We start from the raw sequence: 27,622 nt of genomic DNA, 5'->3' as shown, positions 1-27,622 counted from the left end.
CTCACTTTCTTTACCAGGAGACCAACTGTTTCTGTTGCTGCTGGTATCGATGAAGTTATCTCCTCTGCTGCTTTCTGATGACATCAGATCTCTGCCATGTTGGTATCCCATGCGAATGGCAGCATTTCGTTCCCTTTGCCGGGTGACCAAAGCAACGGGTGAGTCCTGACCGGCCCTCACGAGCCCCGTCTCAATCCTGTTGTCACTGCCTATGAAGGCTCCGTTGGTATTTACCTCCACAGTACTCAGCAGGACCTGGACCGAGAAGCAGTTTCCGCGGGTTCTTTAGCCCTGGGCCAGAGCAGTTCCTGTCCATTGTGAGGTGACTGAGATTATGGGGGTGGAAACTGTCATGTGAAATTGAACCCTGGTTTCCTGATGCAACTTCCATGATGCTTGTTCTACAGTGCTCTCTATTTAAGGGAACGGGCATAGGAGAAAGCTTTTGGCTTAAATATGTATTTTTTGCATTTATATATATCAAAAAACAATCACCATAATAAAATAATGAGCATATTCATCACAGTCAAAAGTTTTCTTGTGCGCTTTGTGATCTCAGCCACTTGCCCTGTCCCCCATCCCACCAGGGAACTGCTGACTTGCTCTCTGTTCCTACACATAAGTTTGCATTTTCTAAAAATAAATTTATAGCTGGGCATGGTAGCGTGCACCTGTAACCCCAGATGCTTGGGAGACTGAGGCAGGAGGGTAGCAAGTTCGAGGTCAAACTGGGCAACTTAGCTAGACCCTGTCTCAAAATTTAAAAATAAAGATGGAGGGAAGGTTGGATTGTTTTCTCCTGGTTATGAATCATATTTTCTTTCTTTTTCATCATTCTTACAAATTTTGTAATGTTCCAATAATTGGGAATGAAAGAAATAGTGTATATTCAAATATAATGTTTTTGTTTTGTTTTGTTTACTTTGCTTTGCTTTATTTTCCTGGTAATGTAAGTCCTTCCCTCTGTGTGACAGTTTGAGTGAGAAGCTGGTCATTAATATTCCCCTCAGAGTTAAATTGAGTTAGATCTGCTGTTGGCCTACCTTCCTAAACTCCTTCACTGACTTTTAAATCTTGTACCAGTATATGAAACAGGAAGGAGTCGGGTTTCAGTTTTACTATTTTTTTTAACTTACATTTGGACTAAAACCTTATAATCCAATTATTATGAAATATGTGCTACTATACAGTTTGTCTCTGCTTCCCAATCCCTTCTTGGTGCCACTTTCTCAGCAAAATTCTGGAGTGGGATAGGGATTTGGGGACAAAGAATTGTTGGAAATTGAGGAACCTTTCAGATTCCAATCTGTCTCGCCAGAGCATCTGTCATCTAAGCTTCATCTAATTTATTCTTCTCTTGCAAGGTCTTTTAGAACGATGGACTCTCTTATTGGTCTGGATCCCAGCCCGGTATCTTGCCCCAAGTTTGGGAGAACACTTGGCTCTCTGCTCATCTACAAAGGGTTCATTTCTCTCTGAAGCTTAAACCTTTAAGGGTTTTTTGCATACCAAGAAAAGTATGATTTTTCATTTTTTCCATATTTTCTTCTTCTTCCCATGGATCTAAAGGATTTTATTATCCTTCTACATCATTATCAAGACAAAGACATGTGGCCATGTGACTTGGGAATAAAATAAACATGACCATTTTGACAAATTCTACCTGTTTTTCAAATTTTTGCTTTATGAATGTTAATAGTATGGGGTTGGGTGCACAAAGTTCTGTGATTGTCACATATTGTAAGAAGCTTTTTATCACTGTGCAATCTCTCACCCTAGCCCCACTTTGCTATGCATTGAAGCATGTCTCTCTGCACCTTCTGTCTCTCCTCCCCGTGAGTTTCAGTCTTTACCATATAACATTTGCTGGTTTTTATCTGCATTAGTTTATTGACTTTGAGAAAAAATTACTTCCTCTCCTTTGAGCCTTAATTTCCCCAACTGCAAAACAGATGAGAGACTCTAAAAATCCATTTCAAGTTTAAATTTTATTAAATACTTATGTTATGTCACTAAGAAGGTATGATCATAATCATAGTATCTTGTAATTATAATACATATAACATAATTATATGCAGCTGATATTACATATCACTATATAATATTCTAATGTATATTTCATAAGTTAATTATATATTAATAATTGTACATAGCACTATATAATATTCTAATATATATTTTATAAGTTAATTATATACTAATAAAAGTGTACATCTTTGATATACTAAAGAACAATTATATAAACATAATACTACACTAAGGTTATGATGTATATGTAATTCTATTTTATTTACATAACTATAATTATATAATATCAATTGACACCATTTATTAAACTGCCATCCTGTATCAAGACATTCTTCCTCTTCCCTCTACTCTACATTCTCTTGTCTAATAATGCCATTTTATTCGAAAGTCTGTCTCAGTTTGGTTGTCAGTTCCTTCAGAAAGCTTTCTCCAAATCACCCTAGCCTGAGTTAGATATTCCTGCTCTCACAGCTCCCTGTAGTTCTCCCAAGTGCAACACTTATCACACTTTATTAGAATTTTCCTATGGAATTCTTGACACCTCCAAAAAAAGAGTATAAACTCTATGGAAGCAGGGCAATCCATTATTTATTGCTCTTGATATTTGCCAGCATCCAGAATAGTACCTGGCGCATATCAGCACTCCATAAATGTTTGTTGAATAAATAATTCACTAATGCTAGGCAGCATATGTTATATCATCAGAAGACACTAGCACAGTATTACAAAGACCAATACCTCTTTAATCGGTTAACTCACACTTCCTCTCTTAAACGCAGCTATAAAAAGAAGCAAGAGGCAACTAAACTCCAGTGAAACAGACTGTGGTAGAAGAGCATCATTCTTGTCTGCAGAAGACTAGAGCCCAGAAGAAGATGGCCCAGCACCTCCTGTGGATTTCGCTCCTTTTTCTGCAAACCTGTGAGTTCTGACCCTTGTTAACCTCCCTCATTCCTACTTTTCCATAAAATTGTAGAAATTGCTCTTAAGAAAGATACTGAAGTGTCCCTTTGATCTTTTTTCAACAGAAGACCCTCTGCTTCAGTATACCTTGTACTGAAAAGAGATCCAACTGATGGGGGATGGTTTTAAGCTCAAATCTTAAAACAATTTAAGTTGTTTCTCAACTGTAGAGTTAATATTTCTGAGTTTTATCTGTGCTGTCTCCAAACATCTGAGAAAAAACCCTCTTCTGGGAAGAGACAGCATTTTGTGTAGACTCACCCACAAAACCCAATGTGTAGACTCACCCACAGAACCCAATGAAAAGACAGGTAATCCAAAACCTTGAGCAAATTAAAAGCAATTTGTTTTTTTGGTATTAGAATGTGTTATGTGGTTTTTGAGAGAGATATGATCTGACTAATGATATTTCATTGCTCTATCAGGTTAGAATGTTGCATGATTTCTCACTATAAAAAAATTCCTCTCCATGAGCTCCTTTCATTTTAAAAGCACATTCAGGATTATTAGTCTGCTTTTTATTCTCCAAAAACTCTAAAATAAATGGGGGAAAGGTGATGACCCTCCCGCCATTTTTGTGCAAGTAAATTCCAAACAAAAACAGAGGTTCAGAACTTGAGTTATAAGCTCTATTTTCCTTACTTATGCCTTAAATTAATATTGGTTTTTAGATTACCTACCGAACAAGTAGGTAATATTAACAAAAAAGTCCTCAGAGTGCTTTATAATTGCTCATATTATCATCCTAGATCCAAATAATTGCCTGTTCATGTAAAAATTGATTATGTTTGGAATTTCTAAGTGTACTTCTAGTATTCTTACCAGCTCTGAATGTGCACTAGCAAATGCCTAGCATTAGTGAGAACCTAGGAAACCTGGTGGGTTAGGACTTTCTGAAAAAGTAGAATCAATGCACTATGATCTCTCTGGTTTCCTTGACCAGGGTATGGCTCCTTTAATTTGAGTTTCATGGAGATTACAACCACTGAGCAGGCTGAGTATTTGCAGCTTCTGCTGATCCCCTATGCAAGTAGATGGGGAACAGAGTGGAACCTAGGGATGTCCTTATCTCTCAGAGAAGGAATAGACGGGGTGGCATTTCACTTAATTTGAAAAGTATTCTTCAATTATCATGCCTACTTCTTATGTTACCTGTATTAGGACCTCTGCAACAGGTGAGATGAAAATTATTAATTTCATTATGAGTAATGAAAAAGAGGAAGAGTAAACCAAGACTCAGAAATTAAATAATTCACCTGAAGTGCCACTTCTTGAAATTGGTAAGACTAGAAATGGACATTGATTCTTGTAACTCAAGGCTATAGGCCTTTCTGCTCCATCTGATCTCCCCACTAAGTGTTCAAATCCTCATTCTTCAAAGGGCAATATAACAGGCTGCCCTAGGATACACTTTCTCTTCTCCCGAAACTGAAGTCAAAGTTGTCGAATCATCTAGTAGCAACTCACTTGCCCATTAGTTTTGATCCTCAAAAAGTTGTGCAACCTCTTGAACTTTTGTTTCAAATCCTTCAAAATGGGGAAACTATTACTAGTAGGATTATTTAGAGAATCAAAATAATAATTTACAATACTTGGTATAGAAACCAAATACAGTACATGCTTAACAAATATTAGCTAATGCTATTTCTTGTTTTTTCACAGTTTTTGTTTTTTAATTGTTGTGGTGGTGACGGTGGTACCAGGGATTAAACCCAGGGGCACTTTACCTCTGAGCTACATCCCCAGCCATTTTTATATTTTATTTTGGGAAAAGTTCTCACTGAGTTGCTTAGGGCCTTGCTAAGTTGCTGAGGCTGGCTTTGAACTTGAGATCCTCCTGCTTCAGCTCCCCACCCCACACCCCACCTAAGGCATGCACCACTGCATCTGGCTTGCACTGGATGTCCCATGCATTGTTAGGAAGGATCTTGAATTTATTGCACCAAGATCCTGGACAGGACTCCTCTGTTTGGGATGGTCCAAGGAACATGGGCATGCAGAAAAGTAGAATGAGTTTGAGCTTAGGTGTGGGCTGTTGTTCTGAAAAGGGAACCAGGTGAGATATTCATGTCATTAGGGACTCCTTAAATAGAGAATGGTGCATATTTTATAGAATAAAGCTGCAAACATTTTCACACACCATTCACCTTGACTGAACGGATACGTTTGCCTCTTAAAGATTATTCCACAAACATTTCCATTTTCCTGAGTGCACATGTATGCCATAAAATCCTCCCCCCTGCTGTCCCTAGAAGAGGTGAGCCCTCATATTTGGCATTGGGCTTAGGAGTGCACACCGGTTTTATGCACTTCCTAGAATTCAGAGCAGTCAAGCAGCTGAGAAGATGTGGAGAGATGAAGGTAGAAATTCCCCGTTTTCCCCTGAAATCACTGACATAGGGAAAGTCTGAGTGTGTGAACCTCTGACTGCTCCCCACTGGAAAGGTTTTCTTGGAGAATCAAGACTCACAGTCTTGTGCTCTGAGCTTGACTTTCTCGTGGTCACTTTGGGAGCTCTGTGACTCTGACTGTCCCTCCACATATTAGCCACTCACCCTCATCACTTTTGCTCCCTGTGCATTCCCTCTCTGTGTTCTCTCTCACATTCTTAATCCTTCTTTTTCTCCTCCCACTTCTTACATCTACTTCCTCAACTCCTTCTCTTGCTCCTTTCTCCTATCTCCCATCAATAATAGTAATAGCAGGGGCTGGGGATGGGGCTCAGTGGTAGCACACTTGCCTGGCATGTGTGAGGCACTGGGTTCGATTCTCAACACCACATGTAAATAAATAAAATAAACATCAACAATTAAAAAATATTTTAAAAAAATAATAGCAATAACAAACCATGCGTGGAACAATCCCTACTCATCTGACAACACTCTCCATAGACGACGGTTATTGTTTTGTTTAATCTACCCCCAACACCCATGAGATGGATACTATGACTATACCTATTTACAGATAAAAACATTGATACACATTAAGTCAAAGGGTCATTTAGCCAAAATGTAGAGGAAGTGGGATTTAAACCCCAGTGTCAGGGCTGGGGCTGTGGCTCAGCGGTAGAGCTAGAGCATGCACCTAGCACATGTGACGCCCTGGGTTCAATCTTCTGCACTACATAAAAATAAGTAAAATAAAGGTATTGTGTCCAACTAAATATATTTTAAAAAATTAAAAATAAATAAACCCCAGTGTCCTTAAACTTAACCACCAAGCACTATTCTCTTGCCAAAGTGGAGTAAAACCTGGTCCCATTATGGATGGTTTTCATATTTGGAAATTTATTCCTTGAAAAACAGGATTATTCAAGTTGAAGCTGCACCTCTCTCTTCCCCTACCAAAGAGGTACTGGTGGGCAAGCCCTTTGTCAGTAATAGAAATTTTGGCAGACTCTCAAGACAGAATATCTGAAGGAATAGCCATCTCTTCAGTCTCTGTTCACACACCATTATTTCAGTATAATTTAAGTTGACTTGAATTAGCTTTTTCAAAACAAACAAAAGTCCAGTGTCAACATGGCCTTGATGTCCCTGTTGGGTGTAGAGTAGATCATGAAGCATTTCAGCAGAAACTTAAAAACCCAAGAAGTGAGGGGGCCCACCTGTATATCTGTCCAAGGATAACTAGACCCCTAGCATCATCCCGGGGGTCAGAGACAGGATGCAGGCCTACTGAAGGGCACTAACAAGAGCCAACCTGCCACTGGCCTGAAGTCCTTGCAGGGAGAGGCCTTCAAGATAAAGACAAGACCTCAATTCTAGAAAGAGATTTGAGCAGATGACCACCATGGTCACTCATGAGGGGCTCAAACGCAGAAGCTTAATTATAGAAATGGAAATATATTGTATGTGGGGAAAATTAGAAGTCAGGACATCAGCTCAGAGACATGATTCTCCAATAGAGGCTGGAAACTGTGTCCCTGTAATAACATCAGACTCCATGGAGAGGATAGAGGCTCATGGTGTCAGTCCAATATGCTCAAGCAGCCCCGGATATGAACCTGTAATCTGACAGAGCAGAGAGTGTCCAACAGTCAGTGCCAGCCATCCAAGTTCTCAAGTGTTCCTGAATCAAACCTTTCTTATCTTGGCCCTTTAGGGAGGGGTAGATCTGAAACTTTGGGGGTAATTAAATTCATTACTGAAGAACCAGGGGGGAAAAAAGAGATATGAGCAATCAGTTGACAGGTCTGATATTGGGAGAACTGTATAGGTACCCATTTTCCGTTTGTTACACGTGATGCTTAAGGATGTGCTAATAGAGAGGAGCAGGAGAAAGCAATGGATGGCCATGACCCCGTCTCTGTTTTTGAGATTTTTGCACTTGCATGTGTGTGTGTTGGGTTTTATTTGTTTTGAAGCAACTGATTAAAGTCAACCCAAATCTCAATAAAGATAATATAAAGGAAAAATCGCAGAGGAAAATAGGATATCATGGTAGGAGAGTAGCAGGTTCCCTTTTCTGACAACCTTGTGACTAAGGACTTTCAATCTTTCTGGAGAATGACACAAAATTTCTGCTGCCCAACCATTTTGCTTCCTCTTTGCCTCCAGTGTCTCAACTTAGTTGGACAAGTTATAACCCACTGTTGGGTTTCGGCTACCACAAGATCATGCTGCCTCTGGTCACCATCCCAGTCCGGCAATACAAAAGGACCTTCCACCCCCATGGTAGGCAGTGAGTGGATGGAGAAGAAGGGAGGAAGTCAGCTACTGCTAAAAAAAGAACAAGAAGTGCTTATTTGAAGGATCCTGAAAACACAAGGGTTGAGGGTGTCTATTAAGCAACAGTACCATCATCCTCAGTCCACCCTTGCTTACTGTTAGACCTCCTCTGACATCTCTGCAAAACCCCAACACTTCTTTTTTCTTTCTGAGTTGTCCAGGGTGTTATTTTTATCTCTGTAACATGCTTATTAATTTTATATAACAGGGCTGGGGTTGTAGCTCAGTGGTAGAGTGCTTGCCTAGCATGGGTAAGGCACCACGTAAAGATAGATAAATAAATAAAATAAAGGCATTGTGTCCACCTACAACTAATATTATTTTTTTTTAATTTTAGGGGCTGGGGATATAGCTCAGTTGCTAGAGTGCTTGCCTAGCATGCACAAAGTCCTGGGTTCAATCCCCAGCACCACACACATACACACACACACACAAAAAAAAAATTATATAACAAACACAGGGCATGCCAGGCACTGTTCTAAGAAGTATGCCAAAATTAATTCATTGAACTGTAACACTTCTATAATGTCAGTGTTACTATAATCTGCATTTTAAATCTGGGTAAACTGAGGCACAGGGAGGTTACTAACTGTACCTAAGGATGATGGCCAGTACCCGACAAAGCCAAGATTCAAACCCAGGCAGTTGAGTTCTCAGTGACTCTCGGTCCTGTGCTTCATTCAGGAGCAGGTAGAGGACTCTCCTCAAGGCAAGACTCCCCTTGGAGTGTCTAGGTTCTTCTCCATTAGTAGACATGCCTGAGAGCACTCTCCTGTCAGCTAATCTCTGTAATCCCTCAAAGTAGCAGGACAGCTCCATTTTATTTCACTAACCAATACCACCCACATCCCACGTGGGGGTGGGAATGGGGTTCCCCCCTGGTGGAATGAGCTGGATGAGAAATAAAAGCTAAGAAAAATAGAACAACAAAAAAAAAAACACAGAACACAGAGAGTAGTTTGGGGGCAGGACGGGCAAGCTGACCAGACCGATCGCCACTAACACAAAGGAGCCTGCACCCGCTTCTTTATATTGGAAGACATCAAAGAAATTCCACGGAAAGTTCTTCACCAAAACAGGTTAAAGGTGGGGGCAGGTAGGCTGCTCAGTTCCTAACGGGTTATGGCCATCTCCAGTGCTACTGTGAGGGACCTTTCCAGCAGAGCAGAGGGGAAGGTCACGTGCATTGGGCAGTCTGTCGCTGTGGGAGAGCCACGGGAAGTTCCCAGTGCCAGAACTGTCCCCTGCCTGGCTGCCATGCCGAGAGAAGGTCCTCCTGCATTTCACAGATGGCTTCCCGCATATCAACGAGGACCCTGAGACTGAATTAAGTGACTTTCATGGACATTTGGCTAGTAGATAGTAGATCCATGACTAGAAGGTGTTTCTTGATCCCTACTTCAAGACACTTCTACTAACTTGGCTGTGGGTCTCCATTCTGCAGATCTGCATCAAAAAAAATTATTGGGATGATATTGATATTGCAGATTGAATCCAGAGGCACTCTACCACTGAGCTAATCTCTGTAATCTCTCAAAGTAGCAGGACAGCTCTGTTTTATTTCACTAACCAATACCACCACATCCCACGCGGGGGTGGGAATGGGGTTCCCCTCGGTGGAACCTCATAATTTTCTCAAGATAACACTTCCAGGTTCAACACAACAGCTCTATGAGACAGAGATTATTATATTCTCAGCCTTTTTATTTTTTATTTTGAGACAGGGTCTCGCTAAGTTGTTACTTAGTTGTCAAAATGCTTGGCCTCCAACTTGTGATCCTCCTACCTTAGCCTCCCAAGTAGCTGGGATTACAGGTATGTGCCACTGCACCCAGCTGTACAAGTTGTCTTTACAAACAGTATAGAATATTGGAGTAGAAAGAAATCAAAGTTGGCTCCTTCTTGTTAATCAGTTTAAACCTTGATCTTTCACCCCAAGACTCAGAGGCCAGTGAAAAGTGTTCTTGCCCTCAGTTCTTTTCAAATTGCTAGATAATGGTAATTGGGTCAGTGGTAAGAAAAAATATATATATTCATTGTTTATTATTCATTTTTTTCATGAACATTTGATAACCATCCACTAGTTTCTGGGGAAACAGCAGTGATTGAAACAAGGGTTTGGCATTCTTGGTAATGACATTGTGGTAGGGTTGTGTATGGGCAGGTTGTATTGGGGAACTGAGGATCAATGAATCTCAATCATTTTCTCAAGATAACACTTCCAGGTTCAAATATGCCTGTATTCAAAATGTGTCCCCCTAAATTTTATGCTTCCTAGCCAGTCTCACCTTGGTCTCCTCACTCTTCGTGGACAGTCTCACGTCCTGCATTACAAGAGATGAAGGTCATCAAGAAGAGCTGTCTAGGACTTCAGCCTTACTCTTCCCAAATGACCTTCCTTTCCTTTAATCCCTCCCTATCTGTAAATGATTTCCAAACCACTTGAGGGTCATAGGATGATACATAACAAAGCTGAAAGTAGAATGCCTTAAGCAAGAAGGAAGTTTATTTCTTGCTCGTGTAAAATGGACAGAGCTGGCAGTTCACAGTGGGTGGACCAGTTCGACTAGTTCACAAAGTCATCAGGGACCCAGATTTCTTTCAGTCTTTTGCTCCACCATCCTCAGTCCTTGGTTTTCTCCTTGTGATCCATAACATCTGTCTGCAATCCCACTGTCATGATATTTCAGCCTGAAGAAGCAAAGAAGAGATGAAGAAAGCAAATTCTCCTCTTCCTACAGACATGGGAGACACAGGCCACACTTGACTATCATTCTGTTGGCCTGAACTTGGTGACATAACCCCATTCAGACAGCAGGGAAATGCAGTCCTTTTTCTGGGTGGCCATTCGCCCTTCCAAAAATTAAGGACTCTATCACTGAGATGTGGGAGAGAACAAATAGTGGGGGTAAAGCTAGCGGATCTGGCCACAGTGCTCCCCCACCCCAACAATACTTCAAGCCCAGTCCCTCCTTATCGGCCATCCTCTGACGCTTACTTAGCTGGTCCACTATCATTCTCCAATCCAATATTTCTAACACCAAACTTGTCTATCTCCTTTGACTTCTTCCCACCGTAAAATTCCCAGTATAAACTAGTTTTCCACGACAAATTTTCCAGGCACAAAGTAGAGAAATTCAAAATTCATTGTGGAACAACTGAGTTCCATTAGATGCCTCCTTATTTCTTGCCTTGCGTTTTGCTATCTCTCAAACCCAGCCCTTCCTTTCTATCCCATTATCAGTCCCTGGTTCATGACCAGATAGCTCTAATAGTCAGCTAAAGGGTCTCTCTAGCCCGGCTTCTCTATTTTTGTTTTCCTTGCATCATTATTATATTATGATGACCTTAAAACATTATTCTAATCTTTATCCTCAAAAAACTTTAATAGTTTCCTCTGCCTCTAAGATGGACCTCAGACTCAAGGCTGTGCCTAATTTGTATCTCCAGCTTTACCTCTCTCTGCTGCGTTATGCAAATCTCTACTCAGTCAACTGACATCAAAAGTTCTGCTTCTAAACTTTTATTCTGAAGCTGTGAACCTGAGATTCCCTTCCTTTCTCTTCCATCTAATAAAATTCTATTTTCCCTGTCAAGTTCTACTGCCTCTAGAAGTTTCTTTAACCAGTACGGCTCAACATGACCTCTCCCTTTGAATTCCTACTGAAAGTACCTGTCTATTCTCTTTGTTTGAATTTATCACTTGCCATCTTATAGTATTAATGACAGTTACAAACATGACTGTTATAAACATAACATGTGTCTTATTTGCCTAACAAGATATTAAACTCCAAAGAACCTGTCTTTGTCATAGATTAGCATCTTACATTTTATGTTAAGTCCTCAAGACATTTTTGTGAGTGGGAGCAATACTAGGGATGGAACCCAGGGCCTTGCCCATGCTGGGTAACTGCTCTCCCACTGAGCTACATCCCACTCCTCTCTCAAGACATTACTGTGCCATGGGTTCTCTCTGAAATTGAGTTTTGCTAAGATGCCTTCCAGGAATCATGTAATATTTGAATTCCTTTAGCACATAGAAAAAGAAATATTGAAATTGATTGATATGGAGATTCTCTTTTAAAACCTGAAATATTTTAAGAGCAAAATGAATTCCACCAAGAGTATCTAAAAACTGGGTGACACATGCCTGTAATCCCAGGAGTTTGGGGAAGTGAAACAGGATATTCACAAATTCAAAGCCAGCTTGGGCAATTTAGCAAGAGTCTATTTCAAAATAAAAAGGGTTGGGGATTATTTCAGGGGTGGAGCATCCCTGAATATAATCCCCAGTACCAAAAAAGAAAAAAGAGTACCTAAAAACCACCCCTCCTTTACTTGAATTATTCCTTAAAAATGTCTTTTAAAGGAGACAGCCATGGTGGTGCATGCCTGTAATACCAGCAACTCAGGAGGCTGAGGCAGGAGGATCACAAATTGGAGGCCAGCCTTAGCAACTTAGTGAGACTTATCTCAAAATAAAAACTAGAAAGGACTGGGGATGTAGCTCAGTGCTATAGTGCTTCTAGGTTAAAAAAAAAGAAGAAGACTTTAAAAGGGCTCCTATGTCCTTGGCATCACCAAGGATGCCATAGGGATGGCCTATGGAAGCTGTAAAGGGCATATACAATTGATCCTTACCAATCCCCCAAATAACTAATGCCGGTTTTGCCTTGATGGTTAACAAAGCATGTCATCATTGGCTGCTAAGCAGATAGTGGCCAATATAGTTATTACTTTCACGCTGGCTAACGAAATACACTCAGAAATGTTTTGTCACTTTATTAGGGTCACCCGGTTCATAAATAGAAGTACTGGCACCTACATCTTCTGCCTTCCTGTCTTTCCACTACATGGTTTTTCAGCTACTTAGAGCACAATTGGGAACGTTTAAAGGTAGCAGAACCTTTATCCTATGACTGTGGACGCTTTGCCTTTTCTCACCAAGCAGGGAGTTGGCATCAACAACACCAGAAGCACAAAGAGTAGCAGGACTTCCTCCTGCTTGGTCTCCCCTCCACCCCCGCTGCCTGATTGCCCTTTGATAACCCAGCATCACTTCCTGAATGACTTGCTATGGAGAGCAGGCGCACTCTTCAAACTGTACCACCCACCCATCACTTGTGGCTTCCCAACTGCCCTAATACCAAGAAGCTCTCAGTCTTAGCAAAGTGCCTCCCCAGTGCTAGGGTTTAAGAACCCACAAGAACTACAAGTCTCAGGTCTTGTTCACTTCATTTGACCTAACTCAAATCCAGAGTGGAATGACGGTTAGACACTTGGGCCTAATTTTTATAAAACCTTGAGACATGGAAGATGCAGGAGCAAGATTGGCTCTGAAATTCACGGGACCTAAGGCAAAGTGAAAACATGGGGCCCTTTGGAATCGCTGCAATGAACCAAGTTCAGGGTCCTTCTAGGCTCAGCTGCACAGATCCCATGCCGATAACTGGGACATCCAAGAATTCAGGCTGGGACACTCAAGTGTCCCACTACCAGACCTCATCAGCCCAGTAGAACAGTTTACCTGGAGAGAGTTCAGGTTCAAAGATTTTGGCAAAATATGACTGCAATTTACCGAAGGCAGCATTAACCGAAATTTCTGTCCCCTCAATGATTTGTTCCTATTGCTGTTTCTGTTTGGCACTCACCATTGTATTTTTTCGTTATTAGTCTTTGAGCTTCAAGCCCCTTAGGGCTGCAGTGATAGTCTGTTTAGCCCTGTGTTTCTAACTCAGCATCTGGCACATGGTTTAGCACTTAATAAATCTTTGAAAATAAATGTCTCTACTCCCCCCCCCCATTTGTCTCCTCTCCCATCTCAGGGCCTGGTAACATCTCCTCTGGGCTTAGCCTGCTTGTTCCAACTAACACAGCAGACCTTGCCTGGGATATTTCTCCTTAGGGAGGATCCCCCTTGATGTGAAAGGACAGAGGTTTCTATGAGCAGCCCTGGGGCTTTTGCAGTACTTACTGAGCTGAAGACAAGGGTAACTAACCATAGTGACTTTGCACCAACAGGTTAAGAAAGCCCTTTATTTCTGTGACACTCCCAAGTGATTTGTATTCTCAATAGCCCTTATTCTTGCCCTCTCTATGCCAAGACCTATATGAATTTTAGGGTCAGCGTGAACCTGCACATGGGGGAAACACATCCTGGCCTTCGAAACTTACATATAAGAAGTACACATCAGAACAGCCCAAATAGCTGTTTGGGATTGACACCCTTTCTGGTTGGGCTGTGACTGTCCAATCAGTTTGGAAGTAATTTGAGGGCTTGGGGGTATAGCTCGGGAAAAGTACACTTGTCTAGCATGCACCAGGCCTTGCACCACAAAAATAAATGATTCCCAGCACCACAAAAAAAAAAAATTTTAAAAACAACCTCAGAGAATAACATCATAATAAAAGGTGAGAAAATAATACCTTGTAATTATATTGCCTCTAATTTTACAGTTACGTATCCAATCAATTTATCTTCACAAGGTGATGGAGGAGAGAAGAAAAGGAAATTAAATTTTTCACTTTTCCCACATTACATTTAAGGGTAGATACCCTTTGGCTTTTACTAGGAAGTGTTCCCTGGTTTCCCAAGATAGATCAAGCCCCTTACTCTTCTCCTTCAAAGCATATCATTGCATATTTTTTATCTGTCTCTTTGTGTGGTTATCTGATCAACATTGGTAAGTGAAGCAGGCACCGTATCTCTTCTCACTCACCATTCTATACCCAGCTCCTTGTATCATGCTTAAGGAGTAAATGCCCCAAAAACATTTGTATCATAAATCAAATTAATAAGTATCTGCCAAAGTGTCTGAAACAAAACTGACCCCTGAATAAAGACATGCATTCATTCATAAAAGGATGAATGAAGAAGTGATCTTTGCTTACTTCACAAGTTGGTCCAAGAAAGTCTAAACAACACATGAATGAGTTCTGGTGTCAAACTCATTCCACAATTATTTTCTAAGCAACCCCCTTATGCGTCAGGTATTCTTCTAGAGAATGAGGATATAGAAGTGAACCAAAAAGACGCCTCAAGAAAAATCATCAACTAGGGGAATAATTTCTCCAGAGCTTCTGAAGCACTCTCCAGAGCCTCTGTCACAGAAATAAAGGGCTTTCTTAACCAGATGGTGCAAAGTCACTATGGTTACCCTTATCTTCTGCCTATATCTTCCATGAAGAGAAGCAAAACATGTAACCTGGTTTTTTACAAATACCACAGTCAAAGAAAAAGCAGTGACCCAAGAGACCATCAGCCCAGATATTCTAGATCTTGTCCCAAGCTCTTCCACTACTTGGCAATATGATCTTGAGAAAGAAGTACACTTGGTATCTTGGACCTCAGGGAGGTTTGTGATCTTCATCTCTCAAATTGCCTTCTAACTTTCAGAAAGTGTACACAAGGTAAATATGTTTTAATAAAGCAGATCTCTACAAATTCACTGAGAAACTAAATTTTAAGTGAGACTCCTTTAGAAAATATAGTTGTCATAACATTAAATATACCACAATAAAGTGCTAAAGATATTGTCAAGAAACGGGTTGAGCTGTATCCGCGGAAGCTCCCAGATTATAGGCTGAGAAGACAAGGAACTGGATGGTGCCAAGAGTCAGATGTTACAGTTTTCTGTTTGTCCTCAGGGCTGAAAGCAGCTGGAAATGATGCAGCCTTGATTGTGGTGAATGGAATTCTGGGGGAGTCGGCTACTTTTCCCTTAAATATTCAAGAATCAGAGCAACTCTCCAGCATTGCGTGGACTTCTAAAACATCTGTTGCTTTTATGACACCAGGAGACCCAGGAACAGCACCCACAGTTGTCACGACCCACAGAAATTATTATGAACGAATAGAAGTCACAGATCAGAACTACAACCTGATCATTAATGATCTGAGGATGGAAGATGCAGGAGTCTACCTAGCAGACATCAACACAAAGAACTTTCCCTACACCACCACCAAACGCTACCACCTTCAGGTCTACCGTGAGTTGTGGGAAGAAGGAGGGCTGGGTTCCAACTTTCGTTTTGTTGTCTAAAGGACACCTGGTTGGACCTTGTGGTGCACTCCTGTCATCCCAGCTACTCTGGAGGCTGAGGCAGGAGGATCCCAAGTTCAAAGCCAGCCTGGGCAAGTTAGACCCAGTCTCAAAATAAAAAGGACTGGGGATGGAGCTCAGTGGTAGAGCACTTGCTCTGCATGTGCAAAGTCCTGGGTTCAATTTCCAGTACTGTAAGTCATTGTCATCACAGCCATCACATGTAACTTCATGTAAACAAACACTACCACAAGCAAAATAGTTAAATGTGCCATCCCAGGATTCTCTTGTGCTTCATGGACAACCTATGACCTCCCTCTTTCTGTTCCTAAACTACTAACCCCTGGAGAGGGCTAATTTGCTCATATCTATAACCATGTTAGTCCACAGATGTTATGTAGATGGACTCCTGCAATGTGAATATATCCTTCTGAGACTTGTTTTTCATTGGCATAATTTCTTTGAGATTTACCCAAACTATTGAATGTATCAATCCCATGGAGCAAGCACAGTAGTTCATTTAACCCTTCACCTGCCAAAGGACATTTTAATTGTTTTCACCTTGGGGCTATTCTAAATAAGGCTGTTTATAAGATTTATAACATTTGGGTACAAGTGTCTTTAGGAGATAAATTTTCACTTCTGTGGAATAAATGCCTAAGAATGAAATTAGATGCGAAGTCCATTTTCAGTTTTAAAAGAAACTGCCAAACTATTTTACATTTTAGGTACATCCCCTGGGAATGTATAAGGGGTCCAATTGCTCGGCATCCTCACCAGCCTTTGGTGGTAGCATTATTTTTTTAATTTTGGCCATTCTAATGGGTGTGTAGTGATATCTCATTTCATTTCATTTGAATTTCTCTAGTAGCTAATGATAATTTTTTTTAATTTTTTAATAGTTTTCTCCACATTTTTATTGGTGCCTTATAGTTGTACATAATGATGAGATTTATTATTACATATTCATACATGCATACAATTTTCAAAGTTCTTTTTAAAGGTAAAATATCAGAACTACTTATTATCGTCATTATAACTGGCATGATGTGTCACACACTATTATCCAAAATATGGTCTCTAGCCTGGCAATATCACCTGGAAGTTTTTTGAAGATGCAGATTCTCAGGTCTCACTTCCAACGTTTGGTGGTAGAGTCCAGGAATCTCACACTTTGTCTGGATTGTTCCTATGTGGCTAAAGTTTAAGAAGCACTGCTCTAGACTCACCTTGTCCAATATGGTAGCCACCAGGCACATATGTCTCTTGAGCAGCTGAAATGTAATGAGTCCAAATTGAGATGGCAGTAAGTGTAAAATACACATCAGATTTTGAAGTGTTGGCACCAAGAGCAGAGTATAAAAAATCTCATTAATAATTTTCACATTGGTTACAAGTGAAAGTGATATATTGGATAGTAGCTTAGATAAAATGTATTACTAAAATTAATGTTACCTGTTTATTTTTACTATTTTAATGTGGATATTAAAAACTTAAAATTATCCATCCCCTACCAAAGAAAATTCTAGTTGTCCTTAAATATATGTGCATATAAAAATATATGTATATTTAAATATATACAATATATTAACATATATATTTTTGTACTGGGGTTAAGCCTATGGGTGTTCTACACTGAGCTATATCCCAACCTTTTTTTATTTTGATACAGCGTCTCACTAAGTTTCTCAGGTTGCCCTTGAACTTGTAATCTTCCTGCCTCAGCCTCCCAACTCTTGGGATTACAGGGATGGTAGGCACGTGCCCCCACAGCCATACTTTTTCTTTAAGAATTTTTTTTTAATATTTATTTTTTAGTTTTAGTTGGACACAATGCCTTTATTTTGTTTATTTTTATGTGGTGCTGAGGATCAAACCCAGAGCCACGCATGTGTTAGGCAAGTGCTCTACCGCTGAGCCACGACCCCAGCCCTCAGCCATAATTTAATTTTTAATAATACTATATTTAACAATCATCTTGAAAATTTAACCATTGGTTCTCATAAGCTGGTATAAACCAGCTCCTGCTCACCATGAGTTCACGTATTTTCCCCCCTCACAGGTCGGCTTGAAAAACCAAAAATTACACAGAGTTTCATGGCATCTGTGAATAGCACCTGTAATGTCACACTGACATGTTCTGTGGAGAAAGAAGAAAAGAATGTGACATACAGCTGGAGCCCTCTGGGAGAAGAGGGCAGTGTCCTTCAAATCTTCCAGACCCCTCAGGACCGAGAGCTGACGTACACGTGCACCGCCTGGAACCCCGTCAGCAACAGTTCTGACTCCATCTCTGCCCAGCAGCTCTGTGCAGGTAACCAGCTCTGTCTTTGTTCCTGATGGATCTCAGACATCACTCCGAAGATCTTCAAGGTCTGAACTTGGTCTCACCCCTAGGGGAATGGGCCTCCTTTAGGCTGAACCTGGTCTCTAGGAACATCTCTTCCCAGGAAGCCTGCTGAGAAATTGGCCAAAGCCTTTTTCAAGATGCTAAGCATTCAGGGTGTTCTGAGGCAAACCCGGGCATCTCTGACTCAATTCCTGATTTCTAATAGGAGAAGGTATGGTATGGAGCTTTAGAACTCCTTGGGGGGCATCCAATTTTTTTCTTTCTTCTTCTTTTTTTTTTCTTTTTGCATTTCTGGGGATTGAACCCAAAGGGGCTCTCCCACTGAGCTACATCCCCAGCCCTTTTTGTTCTTTATTTTGAGATAGAGCCTCTCTCTATTGCTCAGGCTGGCCTCAAACTTGTGATCAGGAGGATCAACCTCCTGAATTGCTGGGGTGACAGGTGTGCACCACCATGCCCAGCTGAGGACACCCAGTTTTGATAGTGGCCCTGAATGTGGACAAGGCTCGTGCTTATTTCCTGAGAGCCCAGACTCACTGAAGCATCCATTTCCAGACGCTGCAACCGGCTCCCGTCCTCGCCACTCCGGGATGCTGAGCGGGCTGGCTGTGCTCTTTCTGCTGGTTCTCATCCTGCCTTCAGTGTTTCTCCTCCGTCTGTGCAAGAGAAGGCAAGGTAGGATTCTCCCAGACGGTGAAATGTGAAGATGGACCTTCTTCCCTCCAGGAACTGAAGTCATTTACCCCAGGTGGAGTGGAGAGTATCAGGAGCGGGCTCTTCTTCTGCCCAGAGGAGTCCAAGCCATCTTAAAATCTTAACATCTCAAATAATTAACAAATAATAAAACACAGACACCGAGAAATATATTTACAGAGAGCGAAGCTCCTGATAGATCTAGTCCACGTGGGTTCTTGAACTAAACAAAGAGAAAATGGCTTAGGTGGTTTATTTCAGGGGGCACATCAAAGGCAGGGATAAGGTTTCAAGGGCGGAGTCCTGCTTCTGTGATGTCTTGCAGTCAGCAGGTTGATTGACATTTTGCAAGTCACACCCATCTCGGGTGCTGAGTGGACCCACATCAGAGCAGGAAAGATATTCACACTGTCCCTGAGCAATTGATCAGAGGAAATGTCCACTGGCCATTCCCAGACACCAGATGTCTCTATCCACGAGGCTTCCATGCACAGTGACCCACATGCAACCCATGAACGGCTCGAGACAGGAAAGGCCCATTTTTCTAACCTTCCTACAATCCCCACCCCACCACCTCACCACCTCCCAGGATGATGGCCCTGGGGACTGTAGGATGTTACCCTGAGCAGTCCTCAGAGTCTGTTCTCGGGATCACCAGTATCTGGTGAGTCCAGGACTTGGGTTTGAGTTCAGCATTGCCAGTAACCAGTCATGCTTCGTTGTAATAGTGTGTTCACTTGGGACTCAGTGTCCTCACTGGTGAAATGTCTGAACCACAGAGTCTCCGGGGTCCCTTCCAGTATCATCGTATTTTGATAATGACCTTTGGAGAGTCTATGAGGGACATGTACTAATTGGTAAGAAAGAAGAAAGGAAAGAAAGAGGGAGAGAGGGAGGGAGAAAGGAAACCTGATTTTAAGTCCCTAAGAGGGTTTACACTGCCCCATTCCCCTTAACCCCAGGTCCATCTAAGATCTTCCTTTCTCACCAATCACAATAAACAATATGGAACCTCTGTTTCCATTTCTAACTCTCCCTTGTTTCTGCTTCCTCAGGTTCTTACTTGACACCCTTCACTAGGAACTCCCAGCCCTGTGTTTCCTGAATAACAACTGGGAGGGAGGGAAGTTCACAACATAGTGATTAAGACTAAGTATCTGTTGTGCCGTCAGTCTGAGGGTGAAGTCCCAACTTGATCACACATCAGCTACCAGTTATTTTATCATCGTAAGCTTCAGTTTTCTCAACTGTAGAATATTCATCATCATCATAATAATACAGCTTGCTGCATATGCTTATTAAGTGGAGTATATGAAATGCTTGGCCCGGTACCTAGTAAATACTCAGTAAATGTCAGCTACTCTCTTTCTAATTGATGGGTATTGACAGTGTGGGTACAGAGGAGGCATTTTACAGAGGAAGGGAGTTTTTGACAGGCATCATAACTTAAATACCCTCCTAAAGGGGAGAAATCACAAGCCGCTCAGGTTGTAGGTGATCTGCAAGGTCCCTCAAGAGATATCTGTCTTCGATCCCTCACAACCTCTTGGGGAAAGAGAGGGGCTATTTTTCACATTTACAAATGAGATAAGAGACAGCACTCAGTCTGGGTCCCTCACTAAGTCCGGGGCAGGAGCTGAGACAGGACCAAACTCTGAGATGTCGGAGCTGTGATACTGCTCTCAGCTCAGACCCATTACTGTGGATATGCTGGTGCCCTGGAATAGGAGGAACCCAAAATCTGGCATGCGCATGTAAGCATGCACGTGAGCGCTCTCTCTCTCTCTCTCTCTCTCTCTCTCTCTCTCTCTCTCTCTCTCTCTCTCTGTCTTATTGAGTAACAGCATGCCTTTATTTTATTTATTTATTTTTATGTGGTGCTAAGGATCCAACCCAGTGCCTCACACGTGCTAGGCAAGTGCTCTGCCACCAAGCTACAGCCCCAGCCCTCTTTTCAACTTGGTTCTAAAATATTCTGTTCGTAATGAAGAAAAGGAGTACACTGGGATATATACCCTTCTAGCTCATAAATTACTAAAAATAGGTACTTATTTCTCCTGAGTTTGATTCCCTGGGAACCTCGCACATAGAAGGAGCTTAGTAAATGTTTCTTAATTCTGTGAATCAGTCAAGCAAGGAACCAAGGTTTGTGGAGCATCTACTATGTGCATAACGTTGAGGTGGCTACAGTAAGGTATGTACCAGAAAAAATGCAACACAATGTACAACCAGAGAGAATCAATGTTGTTAAAAAACTAAGGCCCTGTGCTCGCTTCGGCAGCACATATACTAAAATTGGAAAAGAACATAAGCATGGCCCCTGCACAAGGATGACACACAAATTCGTGAAGCGTTCCATATTTTTAAGAGAGGTAAATAGGGAGCCTACATCCTGGGAACAAATCTTTACCCCTCACACTTCAGATAGAGCCCTAATATCCAGAGTATACAAAGAACTCAAAAAATTAAACAATAAGATAACAAATAACCCAATCAACAAATGGGCCAAGGACCTGAACAGACACTTCTCAGAGGAGGACATACAGTCAATCAACAACTACATGAAAAAATGCTCACCATCTCTAGCAGTCAGAGAAATGCAAATCAAAACCACCCTAAATACCATCTCACTCCAGTAAGATTGGCAGCCATTATGAAGTCAAACAACAACACGTACTGGCGAGGATGTGGGGGAAAAGGGTACACTTGTACATTGCTGGTGGGACTGCAAATTGGTGCGGCCAATTTGGAAAGCAGTATGGAGATTCCTGGGAAAGCTGGGAATGGAACCACCATTTGACCCAGCTATTGCCCTTCTCGGACTATTCCGGGAAGACCTTAAAAGAGCGTACTATAGGGATACTGCTACATCGATGTTCATAGCAGCACAATTCATAATAGCTAGACTGTGGAACCAACCTAGATGCCCTTCAATAGATGAATGGATAAAAAAAATGTGGCATTTATACACAATGGAGTATTACTCAGCACTAAAAAATGACAAAATCATAGAATTTGCAGGGAAATGGATGGCACTAGAGCAGATTATGCTAAGTGAAGCTAGCCAATCCCTAAAAAACAAATGCCAAATGTCTTCTTTGATATAAGGAGAGCAACTAAGAACAGAGCAGGGAGGAAGAGCATGAGAAGAAGATTAACATTAAACAGGGACAAGAGGTGGGAGGGAAAGGGAGAGAGAAGGTAAATTGCATGGAAATGGAAGGAGACCCTCAGGGTTATACAGAATTACATACAAGAGGAAGTGAGGGGAAAGGGAAAAATAATACAAGGGGGACAAATGAATGTCAGTAGAGAGGGCAGAGAGAGAAGAGGGGAGGGGAGGGGAGGGGAGGGGGGATAGTAGAGGATAGGAAAGGCAGCAGAATACAACAGTCACTAGTATGGCAATATGTAAAAACGTGGATGTGTAACCGATGTGATTCTGCAATCTGTATACGGGGAAAATGGGAGTTCATAACTCACTTGAATCAAATGTATGAAATATGATATGTCAAGAGCTTTGTAATGTTTTGAACAACCAATAATAAAAAAAAACAACAAAGGCCCTGAGATGAAAAGTCAGCTAGCCATGCGAGGACATCCCTGCTAATTACAAGAGACACTAAGGAAAACTCTGGGTGGAAGAGCTACCTTTGACTGCTCACACAGGGAGTGAAGAGATCCTCTTTAGCCTACCATGTACTCTAGAGTAGAAGAGAGACCCCACTGAGCTCTGGGTGAGAAGCATGCCTCCCATTCCACATATCATTTTTGGAAAAGGAAAGAGCCCATCCCAAGATCCAAGAATCCACCTCAATAGGATGAAGCCATTTGACCTCGTATGGCTTTATTTCTTCATAATAAAAGAGAACATAGGACTAGATGATCTTTAAAAGCTCATCCACCACTCAGACTGTGGTTCTGTTTATTTGTGACCCAGGTGCTGTCTCAAAGAAAACAATATACACGAGCATCACCATTTCAAGAGACGCTCAACCAGCAGAGGCCAGAATCTATGATGAAATCCCTCAGTCCAAGGTGAGCTGCTGATGCTGTCAGGAAATTCCACCTCCACCTCCAGGACAGAGGCCACCGTTGCCCTTGGCTTCTGTTGCCCAGAAAGCAGTCTGGAGGGTCCAACCAGGAAACACCAGGTCAGGGAAAAGATAGCATGAATTCCTCTGTGAGGACAGGAACGTGGTCCACTGTCACCTCCTGGCAGCCTCCAAGGTTTGAGGTCATGAGCATGTGCATGCAGGCCTGGCTCTGAGTTAGATGAGAGCCGGTGGAAAACAAAGACCCGGACTAAGCAAGACTCAGTCTGTCTGAACCGTGCACATCCCTCCTCTTGGCTCCTCCTCCCCTCCCAGTTGCAGACAACACTCCCCTCACCCCACCAGATCCACTGGTCCTCTCCAAAGTTGGATGGAACCAGATCTGAGGCCAGGAGAAGAGATTACCTAGTAAACGTGGGACCGGAGGAGGGGGATGGGTGAGGCAGAATTAGGAAGGGAGATTCACAGAAGGCTCACGGAGGGTACTATGGATGTTGTTTTCCAGGGTACTCCCTTCAGAGAAGAGCCGGTGAACACAATTTATTCCACCGTGCAGTACTGTGAGAAGGTAAATCCTTTTCGGTTTTTTGATTCCTGCTTTCCTCTTGGTGGCAGTCATTTTGGTGATCCCCGTCCATCAGTAGGTAATTGAAAACCCAAGACTTCGCAAGCCCGTGGGAAGGTTGTTGACAGCATGCTAAATGCCTAGATCACAAGAGACACCAGTAATGAAAAGCCTGCAGTGGCTTTCCCTGTGTACAGCTGAAAGTAGAATTATTGGGATACAGAAAGAACTTGGGCCCAACTAGGAACAAAGAATGCAGCTAGCTGGAGCCCTGGATGTTGTCTCAAGCCTAGAGTCAAAATCAATGCCAGTTCCCCCATTCCCTCCTACTGCACTTTTCTGAGCAAAGAAATTCCCAGGGGGTCCCAGATGGGGTGGTTGGAGAAGAGGAAAAGAACTTGGCAAAGACAAGGCCCTGCTACCCCAGATTTCTGCAGCACTAGGGAAATGTAAGACACCCCACCTCCTGTGCCATTTGCTGAATTCTCCTGGGTACCACATGGGACTGGAGCTCCCCAGGCACGCCTTTCAGTTAACATATACTCACGTTTTCCTCTCGTGCACAGGTGGAGAAAACCGGCACACAGGACAATAGACCTCCCAGGAGACTTCAGCCTATGAAATTGTGATCTAGCTGGCAGATGGCATTCTCCCTGGGAAAGTGAGTTGCAGTCACCCATTGTGGCAAGTGCCCTGGATCTAGACCTTCTCTGTACAGCTCTTACTGGGAGACTGCAAATCACCACATCCCAACATGTAAGCCAAGCAGGAAACCTTCTGTTGCTGAGCATGGCTGGTACCAACAGACAAATGGTTACTTGACCTTTCTGACTGGCTCCCATTTGGATGAATGACAGAGCAGTTTCCCAATCTCCCTCACATCATGGCATGTGCAGAAAATAATGTTTTCTTATGGCACTCTGTGGTTAAACAGTCAAAGTTGCTCCTGCACGTGGCTGGAAGATTCTCTTGACTAGAGGTAATAGACCTGTCCATCAGCTGTGAGAAGAAGGGAATCAATATTTTGCACACCTGTAACATGCCATACACACCAGCAAGAATGCTCTGCTCACACTCTGCATATGCAAGGAACACTGGTACACGGCCCTCACCAGTTCCTAAATCATCTTGAGCAAATTAGGAAAGGATACTCTTTCCTTGGGACAGAGGGAGCCCCTCACTCAAGTGCATGGCATGGTACCAGCCCCCACTCGCTCCTTTGCTTGGGGACCTACGTGCAGGGCACAAGCTGTCAGAGTTTTGGCTGTTAGTCATGAAGACACGGTCTCCAAATGGAGTGTTAGAAATACTCCTTCGGTAGAAACTAGAATGTTGGAGCACTATTCTTTGGGCTCTATTTCAAAAGTCTTACGGGACTTTCTTTCTGGCCAAGTTTTCCTTCGGTGTCCCTCTGAGCAGTGTCAGCAGGAAGGTGACACACCCAGTACCTCTGCTCTCCAACAGAAATTAATCAGCTATGTTTTTTGCTTTTGGTGGAAATGGGTGTAAACCAGCCATTCCAACAAGAAACCTTGAAGGAAGCATAGTCGTTCACCAGAGGAAACTTGGGAGTAATGGTGCAGGTTATGAAACTGGATTTCACCCAGTTCCTTATTCTCAGCTCAGAGGGGCAGGAGGTTCAAGTTGAGGTTGAGAGCCTTGCTCCAGAATCCCCACAAACAGATGGCCAGCTGGCTAGCCATAAGGAGGAATCACCCCCAGCTCAGCTGGACAGTCATGTGATCATAACCTAACTGTCTAAATCTCCCACAGCAAAAAAAATGAGCTGCATTTAGGTAGAATGAGGTTTTCCATCCCAGTGAATGAATCCATGGAACTTTCTAGCACCGGCTACCATTCTTAGGATGGAGAGGCCCAAAGATGAGCATGATGTCTTGCCTTTGGCCCAGCTGAAGAGAGAAATTCAACACAGACACTACAGTCAAGTCCTAAACTGCAGCTGCAAGCAGTGACATGAACTATAACAGTCAGAAGAGCTAGAGGAGGAGGCGAGGCTGAAGCTGGGCCACAGAGAGAGGCAGAGGGAAGGTGGGAACCAGGCAGGTAACTGTGTCTGTGGGGTGTAGTTGGGGCTTCACATAGTCTCACAGTCCCTTGCCTATTCAAAAATGGAGTGCCTCAACCAGAATGCATGCCGCTACCCCTGTCCACGTACATATCCTCCAATGCCCACCTCAAATGGCACCTGTTCTATGAAGTGTCTCCCGGTATCATCAGCTAAAACTAATCACGGCTCATTTTATTCTGACTCATAGCATACATAATTATTTGGTCTCCTCACTACAGGATACACTACTTAAGGATAAGACCCATGTCTTTTATTCATTGCTTTATTTTTCTCTGTATCCACCACCACCCAACATAATGACTTATACCCTGTGTGCAAGCTGTAAATGCTGTTGGAGAGAACTGAAGTGACCAGCCTGCCAGAACAGAAAAGGTACATGTTGGAAGTAGGGATAGATCAATGCCAATAAGCATAGTGTGTCAGGAGCCGCTCTGGACAGGAGCTATGTATGTGGCCAACCAGCCAGGGGCTGTGTGTGTGAGCTGTGAGCATCCTGAGCGCACAAAGCGGACTAGACTGAGATGCTGCTCTGTGTGGGCTGTGCACGTTTGTGTCCCTTTCGCTTGCTCTGCCTTTGATCCCCACCCAGCACTTGAGATGGGCGTGGCCTTCCAAGATGTCAATCAACCTGCTGACAGCAAGACATTAGGAGCTAGACTCAACCCCCTGAAACCTGACCCCTTGCCTCATTTGAATGGCTTTTCCCCAATAAAACTGGGTTTGAGTCGCACTCTTTCCCTTTCTTGCCTGCCTTGCCTCTGTTGTGGGAGCTGAGTGGCCGCCACATAACCCAAAGGAAAAAAGTATTTCCCTGTCTGTGCGTCATTATTTCGTGTCAGCCCAATTCTCCTGGAGTGACCCTGACAGGTTTAGTCCTGTGTCGTGACAATAGTGGAACTAAATTATGGCAAGCATTAAACATTAGGATGCAGTTATAAGCTATTGCCTTTGTGTAAGGGCATTGGAGGAAAACTTTCGGAGTTAGACAGCTAAGAGGTCAGCTGAAACACTGAAGGAGACAGTGCTCTGGGGAAGGGCATGAAGGAAAAAAATTAGGTAACTTGGTTATAAAGGAGGAAGAAGCTGATGAGCAAAGGTGAGTTTCCCCTCGCTCTATAGGGAGATTGAGGGATCATTTCTGAACACCCTTATTTTGGAATCTGCTTCTTCTGCTTCCAGTGTGCTTATTAAGTCAAATTCCTAGTGTCTTGGTGTGAGGAAAGAAAGAAAGGGAGGGAGGGAAGGAGGGAGGGATAAAGAGTAATTGCAAGCAAGAGTTAGTTAGATATTCCAAAAAAAGCAAACCTGGGATGGATCCAGTGCACAGGAATTTTTAAGGTAGCCTTTGAGCTCATAACCATTCTTTCCTATGAATATTATGATTTATGAAAATGTAACTCCCTCCACAGAACTCAGTCCTCAAATTATGCTGTAAAATGAGTGTGATTTTTTTCCCAGATAGGGTCTCACTCAATTGCCTTAGGCTGATTTTGAACTTGTGATCCTCATGTCTCAGCCTCCTAAATGAAATAAATGTGATCTTATTTCCCCTTCGTGGATTTCCAGAAGAGCTACAATGTGACCAACATGTCTATAAAATTACAATATCGTTTCAAGGGAACAGGGATTTACTAGCAGACCGAAATGTGCCAGTTTTTTGAAAATACCATCAAAATTGAAATCTTGGGGCAGCGCTCTCTAGTGGAAAGTACTGGTAAAGCAGGACGGTCCCTCTGCCTGCAAACACTGACTGGGCTTCTGATGTTACATCTCACGCTTCCCAGAAGAAAATGAAGCTGGTTTAAAATATTATTTTTTAAAAGAAGTCAACAGAACACTCTAAACTACACTATCCAAAAGAGAAGAGCTTCAGTAGGCCACCTTGGAAATTGTGTAAGTAGGAAGGAGCCCAACTGGGTTGGGCTGTGTCAAGAGAAAGCAGGTCTTAGGTTCCACCTTAAGAGAAGAAATTGCTGGATTGTATTTTCTTTCAGATCAATTCCTTTTCTTCTATTTGACTTTCCCCTGAATTTCCCCTGATTTGTATAATTTTCTCAAGAAAACTAGTGACTGTATCCAGTGTGTAAAATAAAGTTTGGAAAACAAA

The 27,622-nt window shown here is 42.4% G+C and overlaps 1 protein-coding gene and 1 pseudogene across 1 annotated transcript; both read left to right on the top strand.

Annotated features, from left to right (window-relative positions):
• Cd84 (CD84 molecule) lies at window positions 1-27,622 on the top strand. Its single transcript, XM_046428968.2, is given in 9 exon segments — window positions 1-158; window positions 2,808-2,949; window positions 15,369-15,710; window positions 17,826-18,077; window positions 18,669-18,788; window positions 22,747-22,844; window positions 23,367-23,429; window positions 23,993-24,028; window positions 24,031-27,622. Coding segments are annotated over 8 exon segments (987 nt in total). The 5' UTR covers window positions 1-158; window positions 2,808-2,903; the 3' UTR covers window positions 24,061-27,622.
• On the top strand, window positions 21,072-21,171 carry LOC124082664 (U6 spliceosomal RNA; annotated as a pseudogene).

This window comes from Marmota monax, unplaced genomic scaffold (genome assembly GCF_021218885.2).
Source record: "Marmota monax isolate L192 unplaced genomic scaffold, Marmota_monax_Labrador192_F-V1.1 WCK01_AAM20220418_F8-fsc00145, whole genome shotgun sequence".
NCBI lineage: Eukaryota > Metazoa > Chordata > Mammalia > Rodentia > Sciuridae > Marmota > Marmota monax.
The sequence above is the reverse complement of the archived record's forward strand: the minus strand, read 5'-3'. Positions and strand labels throughout refer to the sequence as shown.